This window comes from Felis catus, chromosome B2 (genome assembly GCF_018350175.1).
Source record: "Felis catus isolate Fca126 chromosome B2, F.catus_Fca126_mat1.0, whole genome shotgun sequence".
Lineage (NCBI taxonomy): Eukaryota > Metazoa > Chordata > Mammalia > Carnivora > Felidae > Felis > Felis catus.
Window position 1 is genome coordinate 117,166,172 of NC_058372.1, and position 25,469 is coordinate 117,191,640.

At 40.6% G+C, this 25,469-nt stretch overlaps 1 protein-coding gene across 2 annotated transcripts in view; it reads right to left on the reverse strand.

Moving 5' to 3' along the window:
- Positions 1-25,155, reverse strand: part of SAMD3 (sterile alpha motif domain containing 3) — a 55,638-nt gene extending 30,483 nt beyond the window's left edge. The window contains exons 1-6 of one of the 2 annotated variants that reach the window (XM_045058032.1): positions 25,042-25,155; positions 24,683-24,782; positions 23,820-24,009; positions 20,366-20,473; positions 3,032-3,217; positions 2,698-2,782 (exon numbers count right to left, since the gene is read on the reverse strand). In XM_045058032.1, the coding sequence (XP_044913967.1) occupies positions 2,698-2,782; positions 3,032-3,217; positions 20,366-20,473; positions 23,820-24,009; positions 24,683-24,761 (648 nt within the window). In that variant the 5' untranslated portion in view covers positions 24,762-24,782; positions 25,042-25,155. The other variant, XM_023254349.2, reaches the window with a different exon arrangement.
- Between the last annotated feature and the right edge of the window lie 314 nt (positions 25,156-25,469).

Genomic DNA, 25,469 nt, shown 5'->3' on the forward strand with positions numbered 1-25,469 from the left:
TCTCCCTCACTCTGTCTCAAACACACAGACACACACACACACACACACACACACACATTAACTTTCTCAGAAAATTTCTGTCTTCCACTGTAACATTAGAAACATAACCTCACGCACACTTGCAGGGAGAATTTGGGTAAATATCTACCATGCACCAGAGTTTCCCCTTTCATTCTATGTAACATGGGCTGTACATGCTAAGCAAACATGGGCTGTAACATGCTAAGCAATTTTTCAGGTCTCATATCAGTTCAACATCTTTCATTAATGCCACTGGGGACGCAGGTGGCTAAAATGCACACAAAATTGAAGTAAGCATTATTCATTACTTTCTATTTGACTCACTTTCATAATCATGAAACTAAAGGTCAAAATGTAAATAGATAAATATATATTTGCTTACATGAATGCAAATATTCTCTGGATGGAATCTTTGATAGCATTAGTTACTTCTGGGGAGGAAAATTAGGGGGAAGACAAGAGGTGGGAGGGAGACTTTTCCATTCATAGCCTACTGTAGCTTTTGAATTTTGAACTCTGTGAATATATAATTTATTCAAACAGCATATTTAAATTATTTCTAAAAATGCAACTAGCTCTATGCACAGTAACACTGATTAATCGGTAGATAGTATACTTGAGTGTAGAAGACATTCTTAGAATCAATTTTGTTAGCCACATCAGTGTGATTATCAACGTTAGGACTCTGGGTTTGTTTTTTTTGTAGTTTTTTGGGATTTTTGTATAGAGTTTTTTTTTAGAGAAAATTAGGTTTATTTTGCAGTATGCTTTTATATGCAGCAGCTTACTTTAGAAAGGATGTCATACGAGAACCAAAAATACCTCAATTCCAGTCTGGGCTTCAATAGTTACTAGTTCCAGACATGGAATCCAATCTCTTTCCTGAGACTGGATGGTAAAAAAAGAATATATATGGCACTCTCCCACTCAGAAAATTCTGATTCTATCCCCACATAATAAACATTTCTTGAAAATACGGGAAGAAAATAGAAGGAAGGAAAGGAGGAAGGAAGGCACTTCCTTCTAGTGATGATAGCCCTGGTATAGGTGTCACATCCTTCTCTCTTTTTAAAAAAATTTTTAATATTTATTCATTTTTGAAAGACAGAGACACAGCGTGATCAGGGGAGGAGCAGAGAGAGAGGGAGACACAGAATCTGAAACAGGCTCCAGGCTCTGAGCTGACAGCACACAGCCCGAAGCGGGGCTCGAACTCACAGACCGTGAGATCATGACCTGAGCAGAGGTAGGATGCTTAACCGACTGAGCCCCCCAGGCACCCCACATCCTTCTCTTTTGGGGTATTACATCTCTCTTTTTTTAAAAAACATTTTACTTTTTAATGTAGTTTTTAGATTATTCATTTCGAGAGAGAGAACACAAGCAGGGAAGGGGCAGAGAGAGAGAGGGAGTGAGAGAAAGAAAGAAAGAATCCCAAGCAGGCTCCACACCCAGCACAGATCCTGACATGGGGTTCAATCCCACAACCCCAAGATCATGATCTGAGCTGAAATCAAGAGCTGGACGCTCAACTGACTGAGCCACCCAGGTGCCAGTTGGGTATTATATCCCTTAAAGACCCTTCCTAGAGACTCCACATTACACATGTTTTGAGGAAGAGACAGAAAGATGCTGATGGAGAGACAAAGAAGACAAAGGAAGTGGATGGGGAAGGGAGGAACAGGTGGAGCACAGGGGATTTTTAGGTCCGTGAAAATACTCTGTAAGATACAGTGATGATGGGTACATGTCATTATGTATTTGTTCAAACCTTTAGAATGTACAGCCACGAGCATGAATCCTAATGTAAACTATGGACTTGGGTGATAATGATGCATCAATATAGATTCACCCATTGTAGTAAATGTACCACCCTTGTGGGGGATATTCATAATGGGAGGGAGGCTATACATGTGGGGGCAGGGCTACATGAGAGATCTCTGTACCTTCCTCTTGCTGTAAACCTAAAACTGATCGAAAAAGTCTATTTTTTTTTTAAAGAAGACAAAGTGTGGGGGGGGGCATCGGGGTGGCTTAGTTGATTAAGCATCCAACTTTTGATTTAGACTCAGATTATGATCTCAAGGTTCACAGGATCCAGCCCTGCATCGGGTTCTGCACTGACAGTGCATCCTGTTTGAGATTCTCTCTCTGCATCTCTCTCTGTCCCTCCTGTGTTCACTGTCCCTCTCTCTCTTTTGCTCTCTCAGAAATAAACATTTAAAAACTCCATTTAAAAACACTTTTTGAAATAATTGGAGAAATGAGAATATGGGTTACAAGTATTATTATCAAAATAAATAAATAAAGATTAAAAATAAAAAGGCAAAGGAACACAAGAGAGATAGAGAAGGTTTTAAAAGAGAGCAGAGCCAGACAGAGAGGTGGGGGAGGGAGGGAGGGTGAGAGAGAGAGAGAGAGAGAGAGAGAGAGACCAAAGCTAAGAAAAAAAACAGGGACTGACAGAATGAGACAGAGCCAAAGGAACAGAATCAGAGAGAGACCAAAATAGAGACAACTAGCCAGAAAAGACAGAGAAAGAGAAACAGACACAGACACAGATGGACAGACAGAGACTGAGGGAGGGGGAAATGGGGCATACAATGACTGGACAGTACAAAGCTATTATTTTGAGATGGGTTGAGATGGATGGAAGGGCCCCATGTGGTCACTTACAAAGCCACAGCCATCCTCGTCCAAGAAAGGGTGGGCTTGCAGCAAGGCGTTGACCACGTCATTGTATTGCTGGGTGCTGGGATACCTGTTCAGTGCAACAAGAAGGACATTTTTCACTTCAAGCAGCCCAATTTCCTTCCTATGAGTCCAAATTATACTCACTTTTCTTCCAATCCTTCTGTATAATAATGTAGACATTCAAATATTGGGCAATGTTGGACTTATTACTAATATGTCATCCAAAGTCTAAGGAAAATTGGTTCCAAATGAATTCTACTCTACTCCGAAAACAGACCCTCTCCCAGAGCACGAAGTCTGGCCTATTATTACTCACAGTGAGCCTTCCAGATACTTAGTCATGTCGGCCTGGAGAAACTCAATGATCCTTATCCTCATGCTGTGATCGGGACACTTTTGTTCTGCTAACATGCACTTGACATCATAGGGAAACTCTGGTAAAACATACGACTTAGTCCATTGCAATGCTTTATTCCTTGCTAGAACATGTTTCACATTCCTTCTGTTAAATAAAAACACACAGAGTGAAATTCTATTTCAAATAGATGCAACTTATGAATTCTCTACATCCCAAGAAATGTGGAATTAATCAATCCTTCTCACACCCGTTCATCTATCCACAAATGTCTGGGAGGGCTCATTAGCTATCTCTGTTTTCTTTCCCTTTGCACACACATAAATAATTTGTAGTTCTGGGGGAAAAAATCTTAATAAAATAGACTGTGGAATAAAGCCTAAAGTTGGAAAGAAGATTGAACCATATATCTTGAAGATATGTGATGCATAGCTCAAAATTGAACAAGATACCAACTAAAAGAGAGTAAGCTGCAACTCAGCAAAGCAAAAGAGGCACACAAATAAAGTCTTGGTGCCTGATTAAGAAAGTTCTTCTAATTAATTTATTCTGTTACTGTTTATAGTGAAATACAGGATCCACTTAATTTAGTTGGTCTTTGGCTACTTTTTAAATCTATTTTTATTTTTTAATTTAATTTTATTTATTTTTTTCTTTTTAGAGAGAGGAAGAGTGAGCTGATGAAAAGGGTAGAGGAGAGGGAGAGAGAGAGAGAGAGAGAGAGAGAGAGAGAGAGAGAGAATCTTAAGCAGACTCCACACTCAGCACAGAGCCCTACAGGGACTCAGTCCCACAACCTTGGGATTATGACCTGAGCCAAAATAAAGAGTTGGCTGAGGCACCCCAGTCTTTGGGTATTCTAATAAGGTAAACGTAGTTTCTGAATTAAAAGTACATGTCAGATACTTACATTCAGATGAAGTTTCTACAAAAGGCTACAGAAAACTATAGCTACAGAAACCAAATCAAGCTCATCAGTGTTTACTGGGGGCTGCAGGTTGGAGTGGGGACTGACGGCAGAGGGGTGTAAGGGGAGTTACTCAGGGGGATGGAAGTGTTCCAAAATGGACTGTGACAATGACTGTGCACCTGTACAAATGTGTTAGAGTTAACTGAGCTGTATATTTTAAATAGATGAACTTCATGTTACGTAAACGATACTCCAATAAAGTTATTTATAGAATTAAATATGAGAACCACTTGAAAACCCTAAAGTCAATAACTGAACATTAAGTGTGTAAAAAGAAGAATCTATAGGAAAATTTCCACACAACTTCTCAGGGGCAATAGGCTTGCTTTGGGATGGAAGTGAAGTAGGAGAGGCGAGCCAAGTAGAAGACAAAGAACAGAAGGATTTCCTCAATCAGCCTAAGTAGATTTATTTTCTGGCACGCCCATGGAATCCTTAGCAGTCCAAACAAACTTCTGATGAGTTTTGAAAGGCCGGGCTTCCTTTAGAATGTGAGGTCATATATTATAAAAGTGCATGAGCTATAATGAAGCATGGGGGATAAAGAAAAGAGGAGAAAGCACTGTCCTCTCTTTTCATGATAAGCTCTCTGCTTGTTTCCCCTCTTTGGCAGTCCTGTATCAGTGGTGAAAATATGTCCTGGCAGAAATAAGCACATGGATGATTTAATACTTGATCCAACGCAGCAACAGGCAATTCCCAGATGACATTTTGCTTCAGCCCAAACTATTTCCAGTATGTTTTTCTCTGATTTCATTCAATCATTTAACCCAAAGTAACTGGGGGAGTGGAGGGGGAGGGGGTGTCTATGGTATGCCAATTACTCTTCTATAATCCTGATTTCCTTTCCTATTGTAACAACTTGTTTCTTTTTCCCATGATCTCTCCCTTACCCACTCAGACCAAGAGTGTAAAGAAAGGCAAGTTTTGTTTGCTGTATTTTGTGCCTTCCCTAAGTTTTTTAAAAGGTGCTGGAACTGTGCAGGTGTTAAACTTGGTTTCAGTACATTCTATCTCCTTTGCCCCAGGAGTTTCTGGTAGCTGAAGTGGCTGCATGACGTCTTTGGGCTTTTCAGGTTGCGATCTCTTGTTTAGTACTGCATCAGAGGGTAGCTTCAGGATTCCAATGCTAGCAGATAAGGCTTGCTACAATTTTTACCTTCTTGTTCTATATATTTTTTTTCTATATGTCTCTTTTCTTCAAAATAAGGGTAGGGACTACATACCACGGTATTATTTTTGTCAAATGCCCTAATTGTCGCTAGGTATATGCAAGCTCTATCAAAGCTAGGTATTACATCTTGCTTTTAATAGCATTCTTAGGCAAAATCAGAGGCATCATTTTGTTTTCTTTACATTGAAGCGATTTAACAAGGTATTCTGGAAGTGAGGGGAATACAAGTTATGCGATCTAATACAAATCCAGACAAGTATTACACAAGTAAAGGGACTCATCAGAAATTTAACATACACTCTAGGGGCACCTGGGTGGCTCAGTCGGTTAAGCGTCTGACTCTTGGTTTCGGCTCAGGTCATGATCCTGTGGTTCATGGGATTGAGCTCTGAGTTGGGCTCTGGGCTGATAGTGTCAGCCCAGACACTCTCTGTCCCTGTCTCTGCCCCTCCCTCACTTCTGTGTGAGTGCACAAGTGTGTGTCTCTGTCTCTCAAATTAAGTAAATAAACATTTTTATAAAATAAAAAGAAAAAAAGAAAAAAGAAAAACACACTTTAATTTAGAAGCAGATAATGGCACAATCGTTTCCCATTCATAAAATGATATTTTCATTGAACCAAAAAAAAAAATCTTTACTCTGAAGTTAAGATTATTCGTAATATCTTCATTGAGGCAGAGTTGAGCAGAATACCAGTGGAAGTCACCCTAAAGCAAGTGCAAAGAGCAGAAAGCAATCCCAAACTGAGCGGACACTAATACTTCTATCCCCACCTCAGTGCCAGGGCTTGTCAACAAAACACCACAAAACAAAAGACCTCTGATCCAACGGATCTCAATCCTGGGTATGCAATAAAATCAACTGAAAAGCTTATAAGACTTTTAAGACAATGTTAGTGGCTAGGATTGATCCCAGTCTAAGTGAATCGAAGTCTATTGCACTCAAGAGTTTATATGTAGAGTTTATTTTGTAATAAAAAAACTTCCAATTAAGTTGACACATTTGATAAATGGCAATATCATCGCTGCAATATGCATTAATTTTAAAAAAATTATGAAATGAGGTTCTCATGAAAGAAAGTTCATTGGTTTTGAAATGTTGTTTAACTTTGGGGTGAAAAATCATCTAATTTTGCAGACAGTAGGGGGCTCACCTATGGGAAGGAAGATAGCTGTATTAAGAACAGGTCAAGTTGAGCTCCAGCTCTCTAAGGAAAAATTTCAATGCACAGAAGACAGAGCCTGAGCCTTGGAAGTGAGCAAAAAAGGTGTATGTGTTATCCGGGGCCAGGGACCATTTCTTTTATCTCCAATATATATAATTTTGCTTAGTAGAGTTAATGCACAACAACTTTGATGGGAAGATGAATGTGGTCAACTGAAAGGAGTGGTTATCTGAGCAGGGCTGAATTCAGTTTGGTCTCAACAATATATCTAACCTTTCAGCGGTTCCTCACTGCATTTGCTACCCTGGTAATCCAACTCACCATTTATGCTCCCAATATGTCCCTCATATCACTCCCATCATGCCTTTCCTTAATCTCTTGCACATTAACCTCCTCCCAATCTCTTTATTAAGACTGCCTCCTTGAAAATTGATAATTATTTCCTAATTTACAAATTCAGGACCTTCAGGCAATGGCTTTTTCAAGATCCTTCTAACCACACGTAGTACAATTGACCACTTTTTCACAGTCCTGTTTTCGTTCTCATTTTCCTATATGCTATTTTACTTGCTTCCCCTCTTCCCATTTCTCCAAGAACTCAATAATCTCTTTTCCATGTTTTGCCCTCCATCTCCAGCAACTTGTACATTATTCATTTCATACTCAACATGTCCAAAATGATTTATAATCTTTTCATTTCAAAACCAGTTTTCCATTTACTGTAGACTGATTTGTGTCTCTCCCACCAACATTCATACAATTGAAGCCCTAATTCCCAATGACGCTGTGGTGAGAGGACTTTTATAGAAATAATTAAGGTTAAATGAGCCCCTGATATATAGGATTAGTGTTCTTATAAGAAGAGACATCAGGGAGCACACTCTCTTTCTCCATCATATTGGCCATTTGCAAGCCAGGAAGACAGCTCTCACCAGAAATTGGCTGACACCTTGATCTTGGACTTTCCAGCCCCCAGAATGTAAGAAACAAATTTGTTTTTTAAACCACCCAGTCTATTTAATTATGGCAGCTGGGCTAAGACACCATTCCAATTTCCATGTTTCTTTCATTGTATCGCTTTCTCTTAGCAACTCAGACTTAACACTTCACTGTCTTTTTCATCTTAATTCTTTACATCTGGGTATCATGAAAATTTCCCTATATCTTATCTCTTGTATTTGCCTACTTCTCTCCATTGTTCATGTTACTACATTTACCCAGGCATTCAAATGTGGGCTACTTCAGCAATTGACCAGCAGAGTTCTGCTTCTGGAATGGCCTAATTAGCTCACACTGAACCAGCTATCCCTCGAATAATAACTATTAGCACTAGACAAAATACAAAAGCAAATAAACAAGCAAACAAAAATGAATTGAAATCACTGGCAAGTAGAAAAAAAAACAGGCAGATTCTGAAGAGGAGTCTACACTTGGAAAAAAAAAAAAAGAAGACATGGAATGAATTTCCTTTTTGTGACTTTTGGCCTGAAGGCAGGCCTCAGGCAGGGCTGCTAAAACTCTAAGAGCAAACCCACCATCTTTCTGGACTGCTGAATTAGTGGGCAGAGTCTGGGCAACCTCATCTCTGGAAAGGGAGAGGAGAGTCTCAGAAAGGAAACATCTAATGAGAGGGAACTACAAATTCTGTGTCTAAACGGTCCAAATCTTTGGCTGATCTGGAACCACACATGTGCATAGCTCCATTGCAAATAAGAGAACTAAACTTGGATTTGAGCCGATCCCCAAGAGACAGTTTTAAATGTGAGCCCAACAAATTTTGTTGTTTTGCTAAAACAAACTAACCAACAATCAACACTCTTCAGGTGAATAAGCCAGAATCAAGAGTCTCCACACAGTAACATTCACAATGTCTAGGATATAATCCAAAATTGTGTGACATAAACAAAGTCCCAGAAAAGTGTGACTCATTTTCAAGAGTAAATGCAATTAACAGAGTATGATGTTGAGATAATCCAGATGTTGATGAGGACTTTAAAATAGCTAGCATAACAATGTTCAGTGACTTAGAGGAAAATGTGCTTGAATGATTTAAATAGTAGGACATTTTAGCAGTGAAATAGAAATTATTAAAAAGAACCAAACAGAAATTTTAGGAGAGAAAATTACAAAATTTGAAATAAAAAAAATGTACTAGCCAGGATTAACAGTAGAATGGAGGTTATATATTATATACTCTATACAGAGTGAGCTTGAAGGCAGAACAGTAGAAATAATCCAGTCCAAAAAACATAAGGAGAAAATAGATTGAAAAAAAATAGGGTAATAGTTCACTTTTTAAATTCCATGTTGCCATATTTTATCCCCTTAGAGAGTCATAAAACCTTCTCCTTTTGACCTTCTATCTAATTTTACATAAACACTGATATCTTCATGTCAATCTGTAGAAGAGCCAGGAAGAGCTGGCTAATGACTTCCAAGTGCTCTTTGACCCAAGACATAACCCAGGTACCCAGTACATTAAACCAGTCTTGATTGACATGGTAACTATGCCCAAGAAAAAGAAGCAACTCAAGTTCTAGGCCCCTGGATCCTGGTCTGATTGAATGACCATATCAAACTATGCCAATTCATACCTGTCTATCTGAGGTCAGGACACCTTAAGAAAGCTGTCAATGAGGCTATTCAAAAGTAACATCTCTCTGTAGCTTGCCAGGCTCCCGGGTTCCTATGGAGAAGCCCTTCCTAGGACTCAGTTGCCCTGCCATGATAATAAAGCGGATACCCAGGACTACTGTCTCTAGAGAGAAGACAAACAAGATGTATAAACACAAAACAGAGCTGGACAAGAAACATATTGCATGGACAGTGGACTGTTGCTGGCCTCCTATGTTTGTCCTAATCATATAACAAATTTTGCCTTAATTTGATGAACACTTGGGCTACCGCTTCAACTGTTATCTTTTGGAGCAGTTTATTCTGAAGAAACACTCACTGGTTACCTGTCTTTGTTTCTATGACTGGAATCTACAGAGGAGCTCAGCTGTCTCTGGGTTTACGTGATCTGATAACTGTATATCATGTGATGTGATCTGATAACTGTACATCACGTATAAGCCACATGCAGTCCAAACACCCAAGAATCCAACATTTCTAGGGACTATTCCCAATGTGTTAAGGAATTTTTAAAAAACCTCAGGTATTGAAAGATTGCTGGAATTAGACAGAAGCCACTGTGGAAGTTTCACTGCAAATCTACAAGTCCCATAGTTTAAAGACCAAGTGTATGGGAAAGCTGAAACTTTGCCTGCGATACTGACTGTACTAGATGTTTTGACTTTTGTGATTCATCATGTGAACTTCACCCTTTTCCCAGTTGTAATAGGCATGATAATCTTCCTTTTTCCTTACAAGGTAACCCACATGTTGAGTGACATGGGTGATTCAGGATTCTCCTGTCCCTAGCCATCATGTACTATGCATGGAACACGGTAGATAGGCCATGAGGGACCCAATGTGCTGTGTTTACCTCTTCGACCAAGAGCATCTCCAGTATCTGGTCTTGCTGAGAATAGTCCTATTTCTAAGGGCAGCCTGAGCCAGGCCTATTCTTAAATTATCAGCCCTGTGGGTTCCTGGAACTCTCCAAGAAGAGGAAAATAACTATGATTTATTAACATATTTGAATGTAAAAAATGTATGTTTGGAAGGAAAAACCTGGAACTATTCCCTGCAATAAAAACCCCATTTAGAGCCATTGAGTGTTGGCAGTTATTTTATCCCCATGAAAGCAGACACTCTTGCTTTAGGGAGACTGTAAACTCTTGAACCTCCAGACCAAAAAGTGTCAGCATTTCTTTGTGAATTAAAACACCTTAAGAGTCCAAAGCTTTTGCTTCCAATTTAGTGGACTCTCATATTTAAAGAAATTTTCCCATTCTCCCTTTACTTATCTCCACAAATAAAGCAGGTGATAAGGTTTTTAGATTCTATAAACAAAAGCAAAATTCATGGTGTGTAACTTCTTAACATCCCAAATTTGAATTCATCATACTTAATACTTAGGACAATTCATAACATGGTCCAATTTTGTGCTATCTTATTATCAGCTATTATCCAATGTGAATTCTCAGATCCAGCCAAAAATCAAGCCTTCTATATTTGCAGAACACCCTATACATGTATCAGTAGTTGCTTCTCTCACCCAGAAATCCCTAAGCTTTCCTCATACTCCTAGGCTCATCTTAAGCACTTCTGGTGAACTCTCCTCCATTCTCCTGGCTCTCAGGCGGTCTCCCTTATCTGAATCCCCCACATGGCCTCGTCCAATGTTGGCCCCATGGGTACTGAGCTAAGTCTTGGCTCCTCATCTGTTTTGATTTCCCTATGAATTTGCTGAGTGGAACAGTTTGTAACAAAAATGTAAAAGATTTAGGAACATTTGAAAGAGATATAAAATATTAAATGTAATATTCTATGACAGATAAAGACGGTCTTTAGTTCCATACGTTTTTGTTTTCACACATAAAATCGCCATCTTTCCAGAAGGAGAGTTCTGCTATATTAAAAACAGCCCACCTACCTCAAAAGAACCATCGACTAGCAAGGCATCAAGCCAATGTGCCAGCAAAAAGAAGTGCCACATCACTAAGTCCTTATGTTTGAGATATGCAAACCAGTGGGACCCAAATGCTAGAGAGGCAGATCTGGGACTGGAGTGGAGTCTTCTGTATGCACAAAAGGTATCCAAGAATTAGACTGGCTGGGGAGAATTGCAAAATGATCAATGTCCTCTCCTCCCCCTCCCCAGTAAAGCCTCCCCAAAAGGAACTTTCTCAGTGTCTCACCAAGCTTCAGCTGCATCCCATGTGTCTTCGCTACAGAACCAGGGGCAGACTTCCCATCACACTCATCTGAATCCTGGTTGACTTCTAGAGCCATAGTCATTTCATGTATCATCCCTGCTATCTTAAACTTCAGAGAACAAATGGCAACTTTCTCCAGGAGCATCTATTTAGAGATAATCTACTACTTCAGGGACTGTGATGCTTTTCTAATTTTATAAAATAGTATAGCTTTCTGGTCCTCCAGAAAAAAGAACCAAGGACAACTGGATCACGTGGCTGTGAAGAATGGCCATTCAGGCCAAAGGGCTTGGTCTTCACATCTGAAGTAGCACAGGGGTAGTACTGCCATCATGGGAAGAGAAAGTTGTGACAATTGCAATGCTCTCCAGGGAGTGGACTGAAAGATTGTGTCCCACAAACCATTTTATTTTGAGATCTCATTTTCATTTTCTTCTTCTCCTCACCCAAACTTACAGACTTTATCCACTGAGAATGGTATAGATTGGCAAGCCCAGTGTTACATGATCAACTCTGAAACTAAATACATGTAACCACAGCAACATCTAAAAGCTTAAATGTTTTTGGAACATAGAAGAAGAGGGAGGAAGCTATAGCAGCTTAGATATCCGTTTAAAGAAACTGCTATCACTTTAGCCTAGAAAAGAAAAGGATGTTACAATATATATCTTCAAAATAGTGATCAAATTTGACCTAACTACAAGTTAAACAGAAATATTGCTCTGTGTTCTATGCCAGTACTCTGGCAATTGCCTGCTTTACTTTACCTAGGCAAGACTTTCCACTGTTAAGAACACAAGATGAACAAAAAGTTTGGCAAAACTCTCTAAAGAGGCACATGCCAATGAGCAAAGTGAGACGCCACCTCTGAAAACAGTGAACAGTGTCACTGCAAGACATACATGGACTGTGACGGAAATGTTCTTTTGTTGCCGGAAATGATGGTACCTACCACTAATTCAGAAAAAGCTTGCTCCACACTCTCAGCATTTTGATATTTGCTTTTAATTTATGTTTTATAGTGGCAGGCTTTCACATCTGCCATTTAATCTGTGAGTCTTCCAGAAGAATTTAGTTTCTGAAGTGCATGTGTGAACACATACTCAGATACAAAAAGGGGGTAGAGATGTGAATGGCATCAGGCATGTGCTGTAGTGTAGACACACTCCTCTCAAATTCTCCCTGTCTTTGGTTGCCAGTGTGAGTGTCAAAGACCCAGGAGCCTTTGGGGCCTTGACTAATCACAAAAAGAAGCCAATATAAATAATTATTTTACGTCTTCCTATTATCCAATTCCTCTTGGTATTGGCAGCCCTACAAAAATCCAGGAACTTCTAGCTTATACTTTCAATATTTATGTTTTCTAGCATGATAGTCACAAAAACCATAAATAGGTCTCAGAGCTATCATGCATGAGTCCCTTTTTCATTTTTGTTCCTCTTTCATACATAAGCAAAATTAATGAGACATTACCTACTTAGTTGTTGCAAAGTGGTTCAGTACTACTATTTTGTAGTTTAGAAATGTCAAAATATGATCACTTAGGATTGAGTGGATCCAGGGCAGCTTTTTAAAAAATCCACCTTCATACGACTAGACCTTTGGATCTGGACCTCCCCGAGAACAATATATGTCATGTTCTTACAGCATCTTTTTTTGGGGTGGGGGGGTGTGGTGTGCAGAGTATTGTGCAAATTTCACTTCTCAAATCTGATCAGAGTGCTTGTTTCATGTGCCTCTTGGGCAAGACCTTTAGTGACTTGGTCTTCTCCCAGCAGCCCTGTTCACCTGCTCATCTAGCCTGGGGTTGGCCAATTCCTCTACTATGGAGCTTCATAAAGATCACAGTTTTACATTTGTAAGGATTCAGGTAACCTGATTTGTCACTGACTGTCACAGTAGTTCAGGGCATTCAGTGGCTCACTGAGGAATGTAGACAATTCTGAACAAAGATAGTGAGTCCCTCTCTTTGACAGGCTGTGTTATTGAACTGGCGTTCAGGCTCACTCCCATCAGGTGTGTACTTCCATGTAATGTTAATATGTAAAGTAGTAAGAAGAAGCTCTGGACTTATCTATTTTTCTTCACTCCATTGAATTCTATTGAATACACTGTTAAGTATCTCCTTCACGATGCAATTCTGCCATAATTTGGATATGGCACCACCATTATTTCAGGCTGTGAAATACAAGGAAAAACTTACCACCTAGCAAGACTCTTCCCTCCACCTGCATTAATTAATCAAGTCCTCTTGATTCTCTATTTAAATATCATTTTCTCTATTACCACTGTCTTAGTTTGGACCGTCACCATCTCTTGCTTAAACTTCACCCTAGCATCTTCCTTCTCTCATGCTTCTCCAGTCCCTTCTCTACATCACTGCCTCAATACATGATGAAACACCCCTGTAATCCATAGCAGTAGTTTTCAATTCTCATTATATATTAGAATTGGGTGTGTAACTTTAAAAAATACTGATGTACAGGTCCCACCCTGTCTTTGTTTGGGCTGCTGTCACAAATTAGACTGGGCGGCTTAAACAACAAACATTTATGTCTCCCAGCTCAGGAGGCTGGAAGTGTGAGATCAGGGTGCTGGCACAGCTCGGTTCTTGGTGATTTCCCTTTTCCTGGTTTACAGAAGGCAGTCTTCTTGTCCTCACATGGTGGAAGGAGAGCCAGCAAGTTCTCTGGCCTCTTCTTACAAGAGCACTAATCCCATCCATGAGATGGGATTCACCTTCATGACGTAACTACCTCCCAAAGCCCCACTTCCAAATACTATCACATTGGGATTGGAGTTTCAGCATATGAAATGTGGGGGGACACAAACATTTAACCTATTGTACATCACCAGAAATTCTTCTTTTTTTTTTCTTTTTTTAGAGAGAGACAGAGCAAGCAGGGGAGGGGCAGAGACAAAGGAGAGAGAGAATCCCAAGCAGACTCTGTGCTGTCAGCATGAAGCCCAAATGGGGCTTGAACTCACCAACTGTAAAATGATGACCTAAGCTGAAACTAAGAGTCAGATGCTTAGCCTACTGAGCCACGTAGGCGCCCCAAATCGTCACCAGAAATTCTTATTGGTCTAGTGCTTTGCTACTCAAGAGTGGCTCTCGCATTGGCATTCCCTGGAAACTTATTGGAAATGCTGACTCTCAGGCCCCACTCCTGACCTATTAAATAAGAATCTGCATTTTAACAAAACGCCCAGGTGATTTTCAAGTACAGAAGAGCTTGAGAAGCAGTGGTCTAGGGCGCTGATATATTTTGCTTAAATCTTGCAGGTGAACCTCATATACAGTTGCTCTGCTCATGGACACAGCCCGGAACCTCCTTACCTCTTGAATGGCACCTCCACCATCTCCACCAACTCCATTGTCTCCACTGCTACCTCTCACTGTCCAAAACTACCGACTCCACAGAAGTCCCTATACGATTTCAGGTGTTTGTACCTTGGCGCGTGCTGTTTGCTTTGCTCTGAATGCCCTTTTCCTTTCCTGCCCTATTTTCCTTTAGATAAGTTTCTAGTCAGTGTTCGAAATCCCCACAGAGGCCTTCTCCATACTCACTTCCCTGGAAGTCCTATTTCTCCCTCTTTTGTGCTATTTCTGTACCCTGTGAATTTCTACTTCTTCATCCCTTTCCCAATATTGCAGTTATTAGCTTCCCTATCTCTTGCCTACTAGACTCGGAGGTCCCCTAGGTAAGGACTAAATTGCCCTCCACCTCACCCACAGTCTACCTAACACCTAGCTCATGATGTATATTCAGTAGCTTTTGGACTGAACAAAGAGGGAAAAAAGATTAGAACTCAAGCTTACTTTAGCTCTCTAAAGACTTCATATTAGATTTAATGGGAATGCGCAGGAGTCGGAGAATTATTTATCAGTGTGACAGCCCAATTTCCCCTGATTCTGTAGTTCTTGTTTGGCTGGGCCCACAGATATCCTCCACTGAAGGAAACTCACCAAGTCCTAGCTTAGTGAGCCAGTATCCCTCACTTCATTTGAGTCTCTGCTCCAGCATCACCTGGTCAAAGTCAAAAGACTTCCCTGAAAGTGCTGAGATAGAACGTTCCTGAATACACGCGTGCACACACACACACACACACACTCACGCCACTCACTATCTACCCCTCCCTTTCCTTTGTATTATTGGTCTCCATAGCACTTAAATATATTATAATGTAGTGTCACTTTTTTTTTTTTTTTTTTTTTTTTTTTTTTTTACTTTTCTTCTCCATTAGACTGTGGGATAGGAGGTTTGGTCTGCTTTGTTCACTACTGTATCCTCAGTGCCTAAACAAAGTACCTGGCACAAAAATATTTACATATGAAATGAACGTTGGCTTAGCTAAGAAATCTTTAAGTCCGTATTTCCTAAGGTGTTTTTTGTAATATTAACAGATGTTGCATGGAGAAAGAATTCTGGGTCAAACAAAGTGAAATGAGTTTTCTGTCTATAGGACTCCTCATAGCATTTACTGTCTCAGTGCACTGTGGGAGTCTCCAATTAAGGACTAAAGTTAGAATGTAATACTTACAAAGCACAGATGCTTTAGGTACAGATTATATACACCTTGTGGTGGGAGATGGTGCGATCCTGCATTTCCCTCTGACGGGTCCTTGCTCCACTGACGTGGGACAATTTATCACCTGTTGTCTTTGGTGCGCTTCATTGAACCTCCTTTTTTTTTGTGCACTGGATAAGAGGCACATATGACCGTGGTGTCCTTATCTGAGCTGAATGATAGAGCCGACGGACGACACATCAAGTGTGGACCCACTGCCATTTGCTTTACTGAGCTTAGGCAGATGGGTAAGATCACTGAGCATTTCCAAGGAAATGTAGACCAAGGAAAAAATCATTAAGATGATTTTTAAATATGCTTGAAACCATGACTAATTTATAATTATGCCCTAAGGGAGAAGCAAAACATCTGCACACATATGCTTAAAGTTTAAGCAAAGTGTTTTTAAAGTAACATTTAAGAAACCTCTACCTCTTTATTTGATTTCATGCCTTATTAAGTACTAAAAGGGAAGCAAATTGTACAAATGAAAAACAAAGGATGGCATTGAAAAAAAAATCTCTTTCCAAAGGGTCACGAGCACATCTAAGATGGATCCTCATAATCCTTTCCTTACATCAAAGACGCGCATTTAAGCAATTCAGGAAAGAGCGTGGTATCACCTATCACCAGAAAAACCTGCACTATGTCACCGCACCCTAGTGTTTCCCTGGGACACACACATCTCTAGTAGAGACTTAGCCAAGGTCAGGTGAACAGCTTGACTCTGGAGCCTTCTTTTTCTTCTTGTTTGCAAATAATCTGAGTGGAAAGCACGTGTTCATGGAAAAAATATCACAAGAACGACAGCCACCTTGTACGGTGTGTTAATAGATGCCAGGTACTTGAATATGTTATTCCATTTGGACCTCACGAACTACACATGCAGGTGGATGTTCCCACCCTCTGTTGTGCTGAGACCACCTGGCAAGCAAGTGGAGGCAGGATTCCAGAGCAGGTGCATGCCCAAAGTGGGCACTTGTTCCACTGTCCCTCCCTGTCTCTTAAAAGCACGTGGCTTCACGAAAGCCTTCGAGCCAAACAATGTAAGCTTTCTAGCCTGTTATGTGTAAGTGGCTTATAAACTCCTGGAGTTGAACCCTGTGAAAAAGTCAGCATATTTAGTATGAATTGTATCAACAGATCGCAAAAGAAATTGACGTTATTCAAACATTTATCCTGCCCCACGAAGATACATTCAGTCTTTCGCTGGATCATACATACCCTCAGTTCAATTTAAAAACTCCTACGTAGACTCTGCGTGCCAAGGACTGTGCCAGCACTGTTTATAACGACAAATAAGGCATGGTCTTTGCCCAGAAGGTGCTTTCAGTCTAATGAGAGAATAAAGACTTTAAAGCGACCAGTTCCGTTAACTACTTTTAAAAGTCACGCAAGAGACACACAGAGGATACTACACAGATGCAGGGCTCTTTGCCCGGCCTGGAATAACAAAATGGAAGGTTCTTCTAAAAGAGGGATTTTGAGGGGCGCCTGGGTGGCGCAGTCGGTTAAGCATCCGACTTCAGCCAGGTCACGATCTCGCGGTCCGTGAGTTCGAGCCCCGCGTCAGGCTCCGGGCTGATGGCTCGGAGCCTGGAGCCTGTTTCCGATTCTGTGTCTCCCTCTCTCTCTGCCCCTCCCCCGTTCATGCTCTGTCTCTCTCTGTCCCAAAAATAAATAAAAAACGTTGAAAAAAAATTTTTAAAGAGGGATTTTGAGCAGAATCTTCAAAGATGAGCAGGTAGGGAAGGGAAGGGAACAACACAGCCTAATACAAAAGCCATGCAACAGCCCTTAATCAACCCCTGTTGAATGAATAACATGCTAGGCAGATGGGCAGGAGGAAGGGATCAAGGGTGGCTCCCTTGATATGGAGCTGGATGATGGAGCCCCTGTCTGAGATAGGCTGTGGGAAGGGAGAAAATCTGTGCCATGCCAGGCACGGCTCTAGATAAAGGGCAGAACTGGAGTGAAAATATTTAAACTAGGTGCATTGTCTTTAATCTGTCTCTACCCACAACACAACTGATTGCCCAAGAGGAGACAGCTGATCCATGCTGGACCCCTTAGTTTCCCTTCCCTGGGTACCGAACTAAGCAACACTGAAAGACTGAATCGGTTGACTAGGATAACCTGAGCTGTTTTCAGGGAGAATTTAATGTGGAGTCAGTGCTATGGCACGGTAGTCATATGCCAGCCAGTCTGCACACGGCAGAGCAGCCATGAGTAGTAGGACAAATCCACCCTCCTAGGGAGAAGCAAGGGAATGAGGCAGACAAGGAAAGCAGAACAGAGACAGAGATGGCCATCGCATGGCTCCGTGAGTGCAAGGACAGCTTCCTCCAGGCCCAGAGAATTTACATGTTTTGCCTCTGTGTGTTGTGAAATGTTTTTATTACAATAAACCCCCCTTGTCTTATGTTAGTTTGAGTGGTTTTGTGTCTCTTGCACTCAAATACATACTAAGGCAGGGGACACGAGTTCATTTTTTGAACATATGTAACTCTGAGGTGCTTGTGGATAGTGAGGGGCAGTCACATAGCTTAGGAAACACTTACTGATTACAGAGAAAGGTCTAGGAATATTGGCTCTGGTTTCCAAACCCTCCTATTTCTTTCCATTTCTCAGCCAGGACTGTTTTTTTCTCTCCCTTACCGAGTTCTATGAAGAATGAGAATTACCATGAGGTCCAGGAAGTTTTCCTTTGACCAACCGTGTGAAAAAAATGGCAATAATCATCGTGCCCTGCAGGTATCACAGAACCATTATGAGGATGAAATGTCACGAGAAGGCCTAGAAAAAGAGAAAAGACCTACAGAACCCATAAAAGGTTATGTCCTCACCTCCCACTGGCAGCAAGTAGGGAGAGAAAAGTCCTATGGCAAGTGGCAATACCACCTGGAACAGTGCTCCCGGAGCGGTGATAGTGCTACACTGAGTATTTCCCATGTGTTTCCACTGTGCTCAGCACTTGGCAGGCTTTATCCATGGTTAGATGATGGTTCTCACGAAAGTACCATGAAGAAAGTATTATTGTTATTATTCCCATCGTGCAGATTTGGATACTGATTCACCGTGGTACTAGGGTCACACTACTGGGTCTAATCATCTCTCCTCTTCTCTCTACTCACACCTGAACAGTTACAGAAGGGACTGGCTGCTGCTTTTGGGGGCTAAAGCTAACGGAAGGAGTAGTTGAGAACTCATGGCTTATTCCATACACCCAGAGCCACATCAAAGGAAAGCCCTTGAAATCAACAAGCACCCATGAGCAGAAAGCAGGAGAATGAAGCCACCTTTAAAATGGATTTACATCTTCTGAACCATAGGAAGACCATCGGGACTAAGTCTCACCTAGGTCATTGCCTTCCACCTTCTTGTTCACCACCCCAGACAGGAGGCGATGGGCCCTAACACTGAGAGATCTTCAGGAGCTGGGGTCTCTGTGCCCAGGGATGGGACGCAAGGTTGAAGACGGTGAAGAAGGAAAGAGGACAGAGAGGGCACCCCAGATCCGAGGCTCATTTTGCAAGCGCTCCTGATCAAAGATGCAGCTTTTTCCTGCCTTTGAGGAATTACTGGGACCGGGCACCTGAGGTCTGAGGCTGCAGCCCTTCGTCCCCTGAGGTCCTGCCCTGATGGCCCTAGATCCTGCCTGAGGTGAGAATAGCATATTAGGGAAAACTCTCCAGAAGCCTCTTGACTTCTCTAAATCTCAGTTTTATTGATTTACAAAAAAGAGAGACTAACGGCCACCCTGCAAGACTGCTGTGGACTAAAGAAGTTAGTAATGTAAAAGTTTTGTGAAAACTATAAAGGGCCACACCCCGGCTTGATTATTGCCTGATTATTCTCCTACGCAAGTTGACATCTTCTCCCTTCAATGACAGTACATTTAAAGGAAAACATTTGCTGGTCGGTGGCTGAAAACCATATGCATCACGACTAGTGCATGAACCACATAGGCCAGGAACCGGAAATGCTGTATAAGCTATCATGACTTTTGCACCACATCTTACCTGCAACTGCCCCCAGAACTTTGTCTGACTTTCATATTCCTGGGTCTAGTTCTCTAGGTCTATAGTTTCCCTTTGTTCCAACGTAGCCCATATATTGAAATACACTACCACATAAAATCCAACGTAGGAATATAAGGAAGTGTTTACCAAAGCAGTGTCTCCATCAAGAGCAGTAAAGTTAAAAACAACCACAACTACAAAATTCAGAGCCAAAACAAAGACTCCACAAAAGGCATACGCTAGAGGACACGATTCACTAAATAAATTCCGTTTTCGTGGCTATTGCCAATCACCCCAGTTTATGACAGAGAAATCTTCTTTCTCCTTAACATGTACTTGAAAGATGCTAGGTATCATTTCAAAACTTCACTTTTTCAATATAAAGCTCATAAATTTTCATCGTCACCTTTTACCAAATCTCTTCATCACTTGATAAAAGATTCCCTTGCAGCAAAACGAAAAGTTTCCGCTTTCGAAATACATCGAAACAGATGAAATCTCAAAATATAAAGACAAATATTATCATTTGGCTTTAAAATGTTTAAATGTTTAGAAGTTAGCAACCCCACCTCTGTTTCAGTACTCTTTGGTCAATTAGTCCATTATCAAGGTTTTCAGCTGGATAGAAAGATGGTGTGTGCTTCCCACGGTTGACTGGGCTAGAGGACTGTTCATCCCTGTCACCAAGAAAGAAGAGTTGGGTTAGGAGCTGTTCAACGGGAGCCACAACCACTGGATCTCATGGCAGCTCGGAGGGGAGAAGACAGCCCGTAACGACACCATAATCTGTGTCCACCTCCAAGCTCCACGTTAGGGGTATGACTAAGAGAACGGAAAAAAATAAAAAATAAAAGTAACACGGGAGCACTGGAGTCATCTCAAGCAGTGGTTCATAGGCGCCAGGAGGTAGGCTGACACCACTTCCCAATGCTTTTCTCACCAACTGGTCATATTTATAAATGGTCTTACGGCAATCTAGTCCTCTTTGAAATGATGGCGATAACTGAACATATCCTTATGGGTTAATATCCTTAGCCTGCAAAAAAAAAAAGTGATTAACTCCATCCGATTACTTCTCCACTCTCTGCCATTTTGGGAGATGGTGTATTATCTGTGAAATGTAACACCTTTCAAACCACAGTCCACTAACTCCCTCACTTTATGGGTGATACAACTGAAGCCCAGAAGGAGAAGCAAGTTGTTCACCACAACAATCTACTGAATAGCAGAGCCGGGAGCTGAGCTTGGTTTTCGAACTTTCTGGCGGCCTGTGATTCTTCTTCCAGCTCCAACAAGAACAACAACCAAAGAGCAACTGTAAATACTCCTACCTAGCACATATTCCTATGATTTGCTCACATCTAAATAGGATGCCAAATATCCTTTCCAGATGTGGCCTACAAATACTTTTCAAAATAACATACTAGACAACCATTAGCCACTAAAAGAAATCTGTACTCACATCGAAACCCATCTGCAATCTCCAATATAAAATGCCACTATAGGCTCTTTAGAAGGAGTCTTGAGCATTATTCATTCTGCCCACTTCATTTTGCAGTTGAATCTAAAAAAAGCCAAGCATGTTTATAGCAGCACTCTCAACAATAGCCAAATTATGGGAAGAGCCTAAATGTCCATCAACTGATGAATGGATAAAGAAATTGTGGTTTATATACACAATGGAATACTACGTGGCAATGAGAAAGAATGAAATCTGGCCTTTTGTAGGCACATGGATGGAACTGGAAAGAGTGTTATGCTAAGTGAAATAAGTCATACAGAGAGAGACAGATACCATATGTTTTCACTCTTATGTGGATCCTGAGAAACTTAACAGAAGACTATGGGGGAGGGGAAGGAAAAAAAAAGTTAGAGAGGGAGGGAGCCAAACTATAAGAGACTCTTAAAAACTGAGAACAAACTGAGGGTTGATGGGGGGTGGGAGGGAGGGGGGGGGTGATGGGTATTGAAGAGGGCACCTGTTGGGATGAGCACTGGGTATTGTACAGAAAACAATTTGACAATAAATTTCATATTAAAAAAAGTCTTTACTCCAAAAAAATAAAAATTAAAATTAAAAAAGCCAAGCAAATCTCCAAGGTTAGAGGAGTAGCTATCATCAGAAGAGAGGTTTGAAATCAAGTGTTTTGATACCCAGCTTTAGGGTTCTTTCTACTGCACCAAGTTCCTTTCTTTATTTAGCACTGCCTGAAAGGGTTTAATTAAATAGCATATTCTCATGCCACTCTTCATTATCATGATTCCCATGTGATAATACATTTGTCAAATGACAACATATTTGACAATAACCAAATATAGCCAATAAGCGTTTAAACCAAATATAACCAATAACCCCACCAGCAACTGTGGTTTTGTACCAGATTAATTTAACCAATCCTTAAAGTGAATAAGCTACTTCCTGGGTAGAGTGAAAAGCCCCCACTCAAAAATCCCTGGACTACCAGTGTTCCAAGTCTTGGCAATATTTGAAACTGGCTTCCTTGACCAGGTTAACAAAGAAATGAGACTATTTGAAGGAGGAAAGATTTTCTCAAAGCTTAGGTTACAACCAACATCAGTGAATTAACATGAAGTTAGGTACTGAATTACTTTTCACAACCTACAGAAGAAGCAACAGGAGTATCAACATTTAACTTAATGCAAGGCAGTGGTAGAACCAGGAATTAAGCCCAGATTTCCTGGAAGTCCTGCTAGTTCTCATTTACTAGAGAACACTGTAAACTGCTTTGCAGTGGAAACAAGGCTGTCTGTTTTCTTCCAAGCTGTGCCTAAAGCAATATCAAGATTCCAGTCAACTGAAGGGAACTTCCAGCTCAGAAGTCCAACTCATCCAAGAATGCTGGGAATTACTGTGAGAGCTGTTTGAGGTTCACACCCACGCTTTGCTGGAAAGGAATAGAAGCATACAATGGGAACTTCATCAAAAGTCACATATTGATGAGTGTGATTTTACATAGATATGTCAAAAGAACGTTTAAGAGAAATCCTTCAAATAAATCAGATGGTAGAATCTTCAGGCTGATCGTGGACCATTCCTTCAAGACTACCTTTTCCCCTCCATGTTCCAAATAACCAAATGTTCTAGAAATAAAATTACTTGGGCCACGTCTCCCTAACATTGTATTCCCTATCAAAGAACAAGACAGGAATACATATTATTATAGATACGATCTGAAAAACTAAAGACATAGAATGGTATTCATCAACATCATAATCTTCTGTTAAAAATTAATGAATAATTATTTAATACTAGAAACTGCAAAAAGTCTCAAAATATGGGGAAAAAAAAACAAGTCAGAATGCTTGAAATGATCCTGGGGTGTGGATTTGTAAAGTGAGCATCTTAATTTTGTAATTTCTGCTATCATTCCTTTTCACTGCATTAGTCAGTGATAAAAACAAACAAACAAACAAACAAAACCATCCCTGAACCTCAAAGGCACCACAATTTTTTCCACATGATTTTTGTGGGATGTGATCTTAGCATTTAGCATTCTAGGGAGAAATTAGAAAGCTCATTGTGGCAAGAGTCTTTAGCAAATTATACCGTGCAAGCCTCTAGAGGAGATTATAAATTAGTCACTATAAGAAATCCTTGGCAAATAAATAAATACATAAATAAATAAACAAGTTTGGGGAAAAGCAAAGGAACAGTAAGAGATACCTTTCCCCAAACCTGATTTTAAGACCCAAGCTTCAGGAGTCCATTCGCACTCCTGCTGTATGGACACTTCAACCACCTGCTACAGAGCCTTCTGTATAGGAACGCCCGGCTTACAGGACTTCCCTAACAACTGGAGTCAGTGTTTAAAAGTGGTGCATTAAAAAAAAAAAGGATCTTGATTCATAAAACTTTGCAAAAGTGTCCTTGATGCAGATATTAGAAATACTGTACACACCATCTAGCTGAAAATGGTCCCAGTTTTCAGAGTTTTAAACCCCAAACGTTGTGCTTGGGGAAAGCACAGCCTCAACACGAAAGTCATTCAGGACCAGACTTACGGTGAGACAGCTTTTGCTCGCTGGAGAGGGGCTGTTTCTCTAGGGCTTCCAGGGGGCTCCAGTCTTGGACTCTTCTGCTTATATTTTTTAATTAAATCCATCAGAACAGCCTGGTGCCCAATTTTCTTTACCAGTTGCTGAACCATCCGATCATTAAGTGCTAGAAGAGCAGCCCCACTTATTTCTTCCTCTGGGAAAAAGAAAAAAAAAAATGTTTCTGCACGCTTGCCTGGTAAAGCATTGTAATAACACACAGCACTCTGAACAAGCAAAATTGTATCTGGGGTTAAAAGGATCCTCTAAACCTGTCCTCTGAAGTTACAATATTATCTCTATTTTTACAAAGATAGAACACTGATACCGCATCATTCCCAGTTGCTCTCTGCTCCTAAGAAAGTCTCAGAACATGGAGTCGCGATAACACTTTTTACTTCCACATTAAGGCCTGCCCCTTCCAATTTCTCTGCAACAGGCATTGTTTTTATAAGGAAAAAAAAAATCTTTCAGAGAATCATTCTTACTAGTACCACCCAGGCAATATCCAAAACTTGTAAATCCCACACCAAACAGAACACATGCTGCATTAAAGATACAAGCAATTGCCAAATGCATATATCAAATATGTATTTTAACTCTTAATTCTTTGTCTTATTTGAGCTCTTTTTGAAATACTCCATTCTCCTCTGGATGCTAGGTCAAATGCAAACTCTACCACGGTCAGTAGAATAAGGAAAATTCCCTACTGCAAGGACTCCACACCCCCATTCACATGCATTAGGCACCGAGAGTAATTAGCAGTTAAGAGAGGACACTCAATATTTAGGCTGCTGTGTTAAGATTTTTTCAAAGTGTAAACAACTCACCTTGAAACCTACGAACTAGCTCTCCTAAGTTTTTCTCCACCAACCAACTGCAGACCTGATCAACTGACCAAGTTTCCATTGCTGTGTCCTGTAAATACACCTGTAGAATAAAAGGTCAGAGAAGGATTCTTCAGTTTTTCTCTCTGATTGTTGTTCTTTTATTTTTATTTTGTTTTCCAATCAGCTCTCTAATCTCAGCTCCTCCCTCTGCCAGACTCTTAAACTCTCAATATTAAGCTTCTTGAAAATTACTCTTTTCCGAATACGCATCTAAAAGTTACTAATAAAACAAATACTCTCTTAAAAAAATGAGACCGGTTTGAACCTATTTCCTAGTCTCATTTCTCAAATTTCTTCACCTTCTCCTACTTTTTTTCCACAGGCATCCCTCAGCTTTACTAACAGACAGCCAAAGCCGTACAATGGTACCCAATCCTGTACCATTAACACCCAGGTTTCTTCACAAAGAAAAGAAAGGTGTGAAATTCACCACTACTAGGCTCATCAGGAAGTGGTTGACATTTACAAAAGGGGTGGGCAGGGGAGGCAGGGAGGAAGGATCAGATAAAAGCCTGACAAGATTCTTAGTAAACCAAGATTGTTTAACCCCTTGATGTTCCCAGCTAGGAAAGAGAGCTAGCTTGTAGTGTTTCTGAGGACTTGGTTTTAGCAGGAGGAGGAAGTAGAAGCCAGATTTCTCAGAAGAATCTGAATGTTTCTTTCCTTCCTTCCATTAATACTCTTCTATATTCTATTCAGTGCTAGAACTTTATGCTTGGTAAGATAA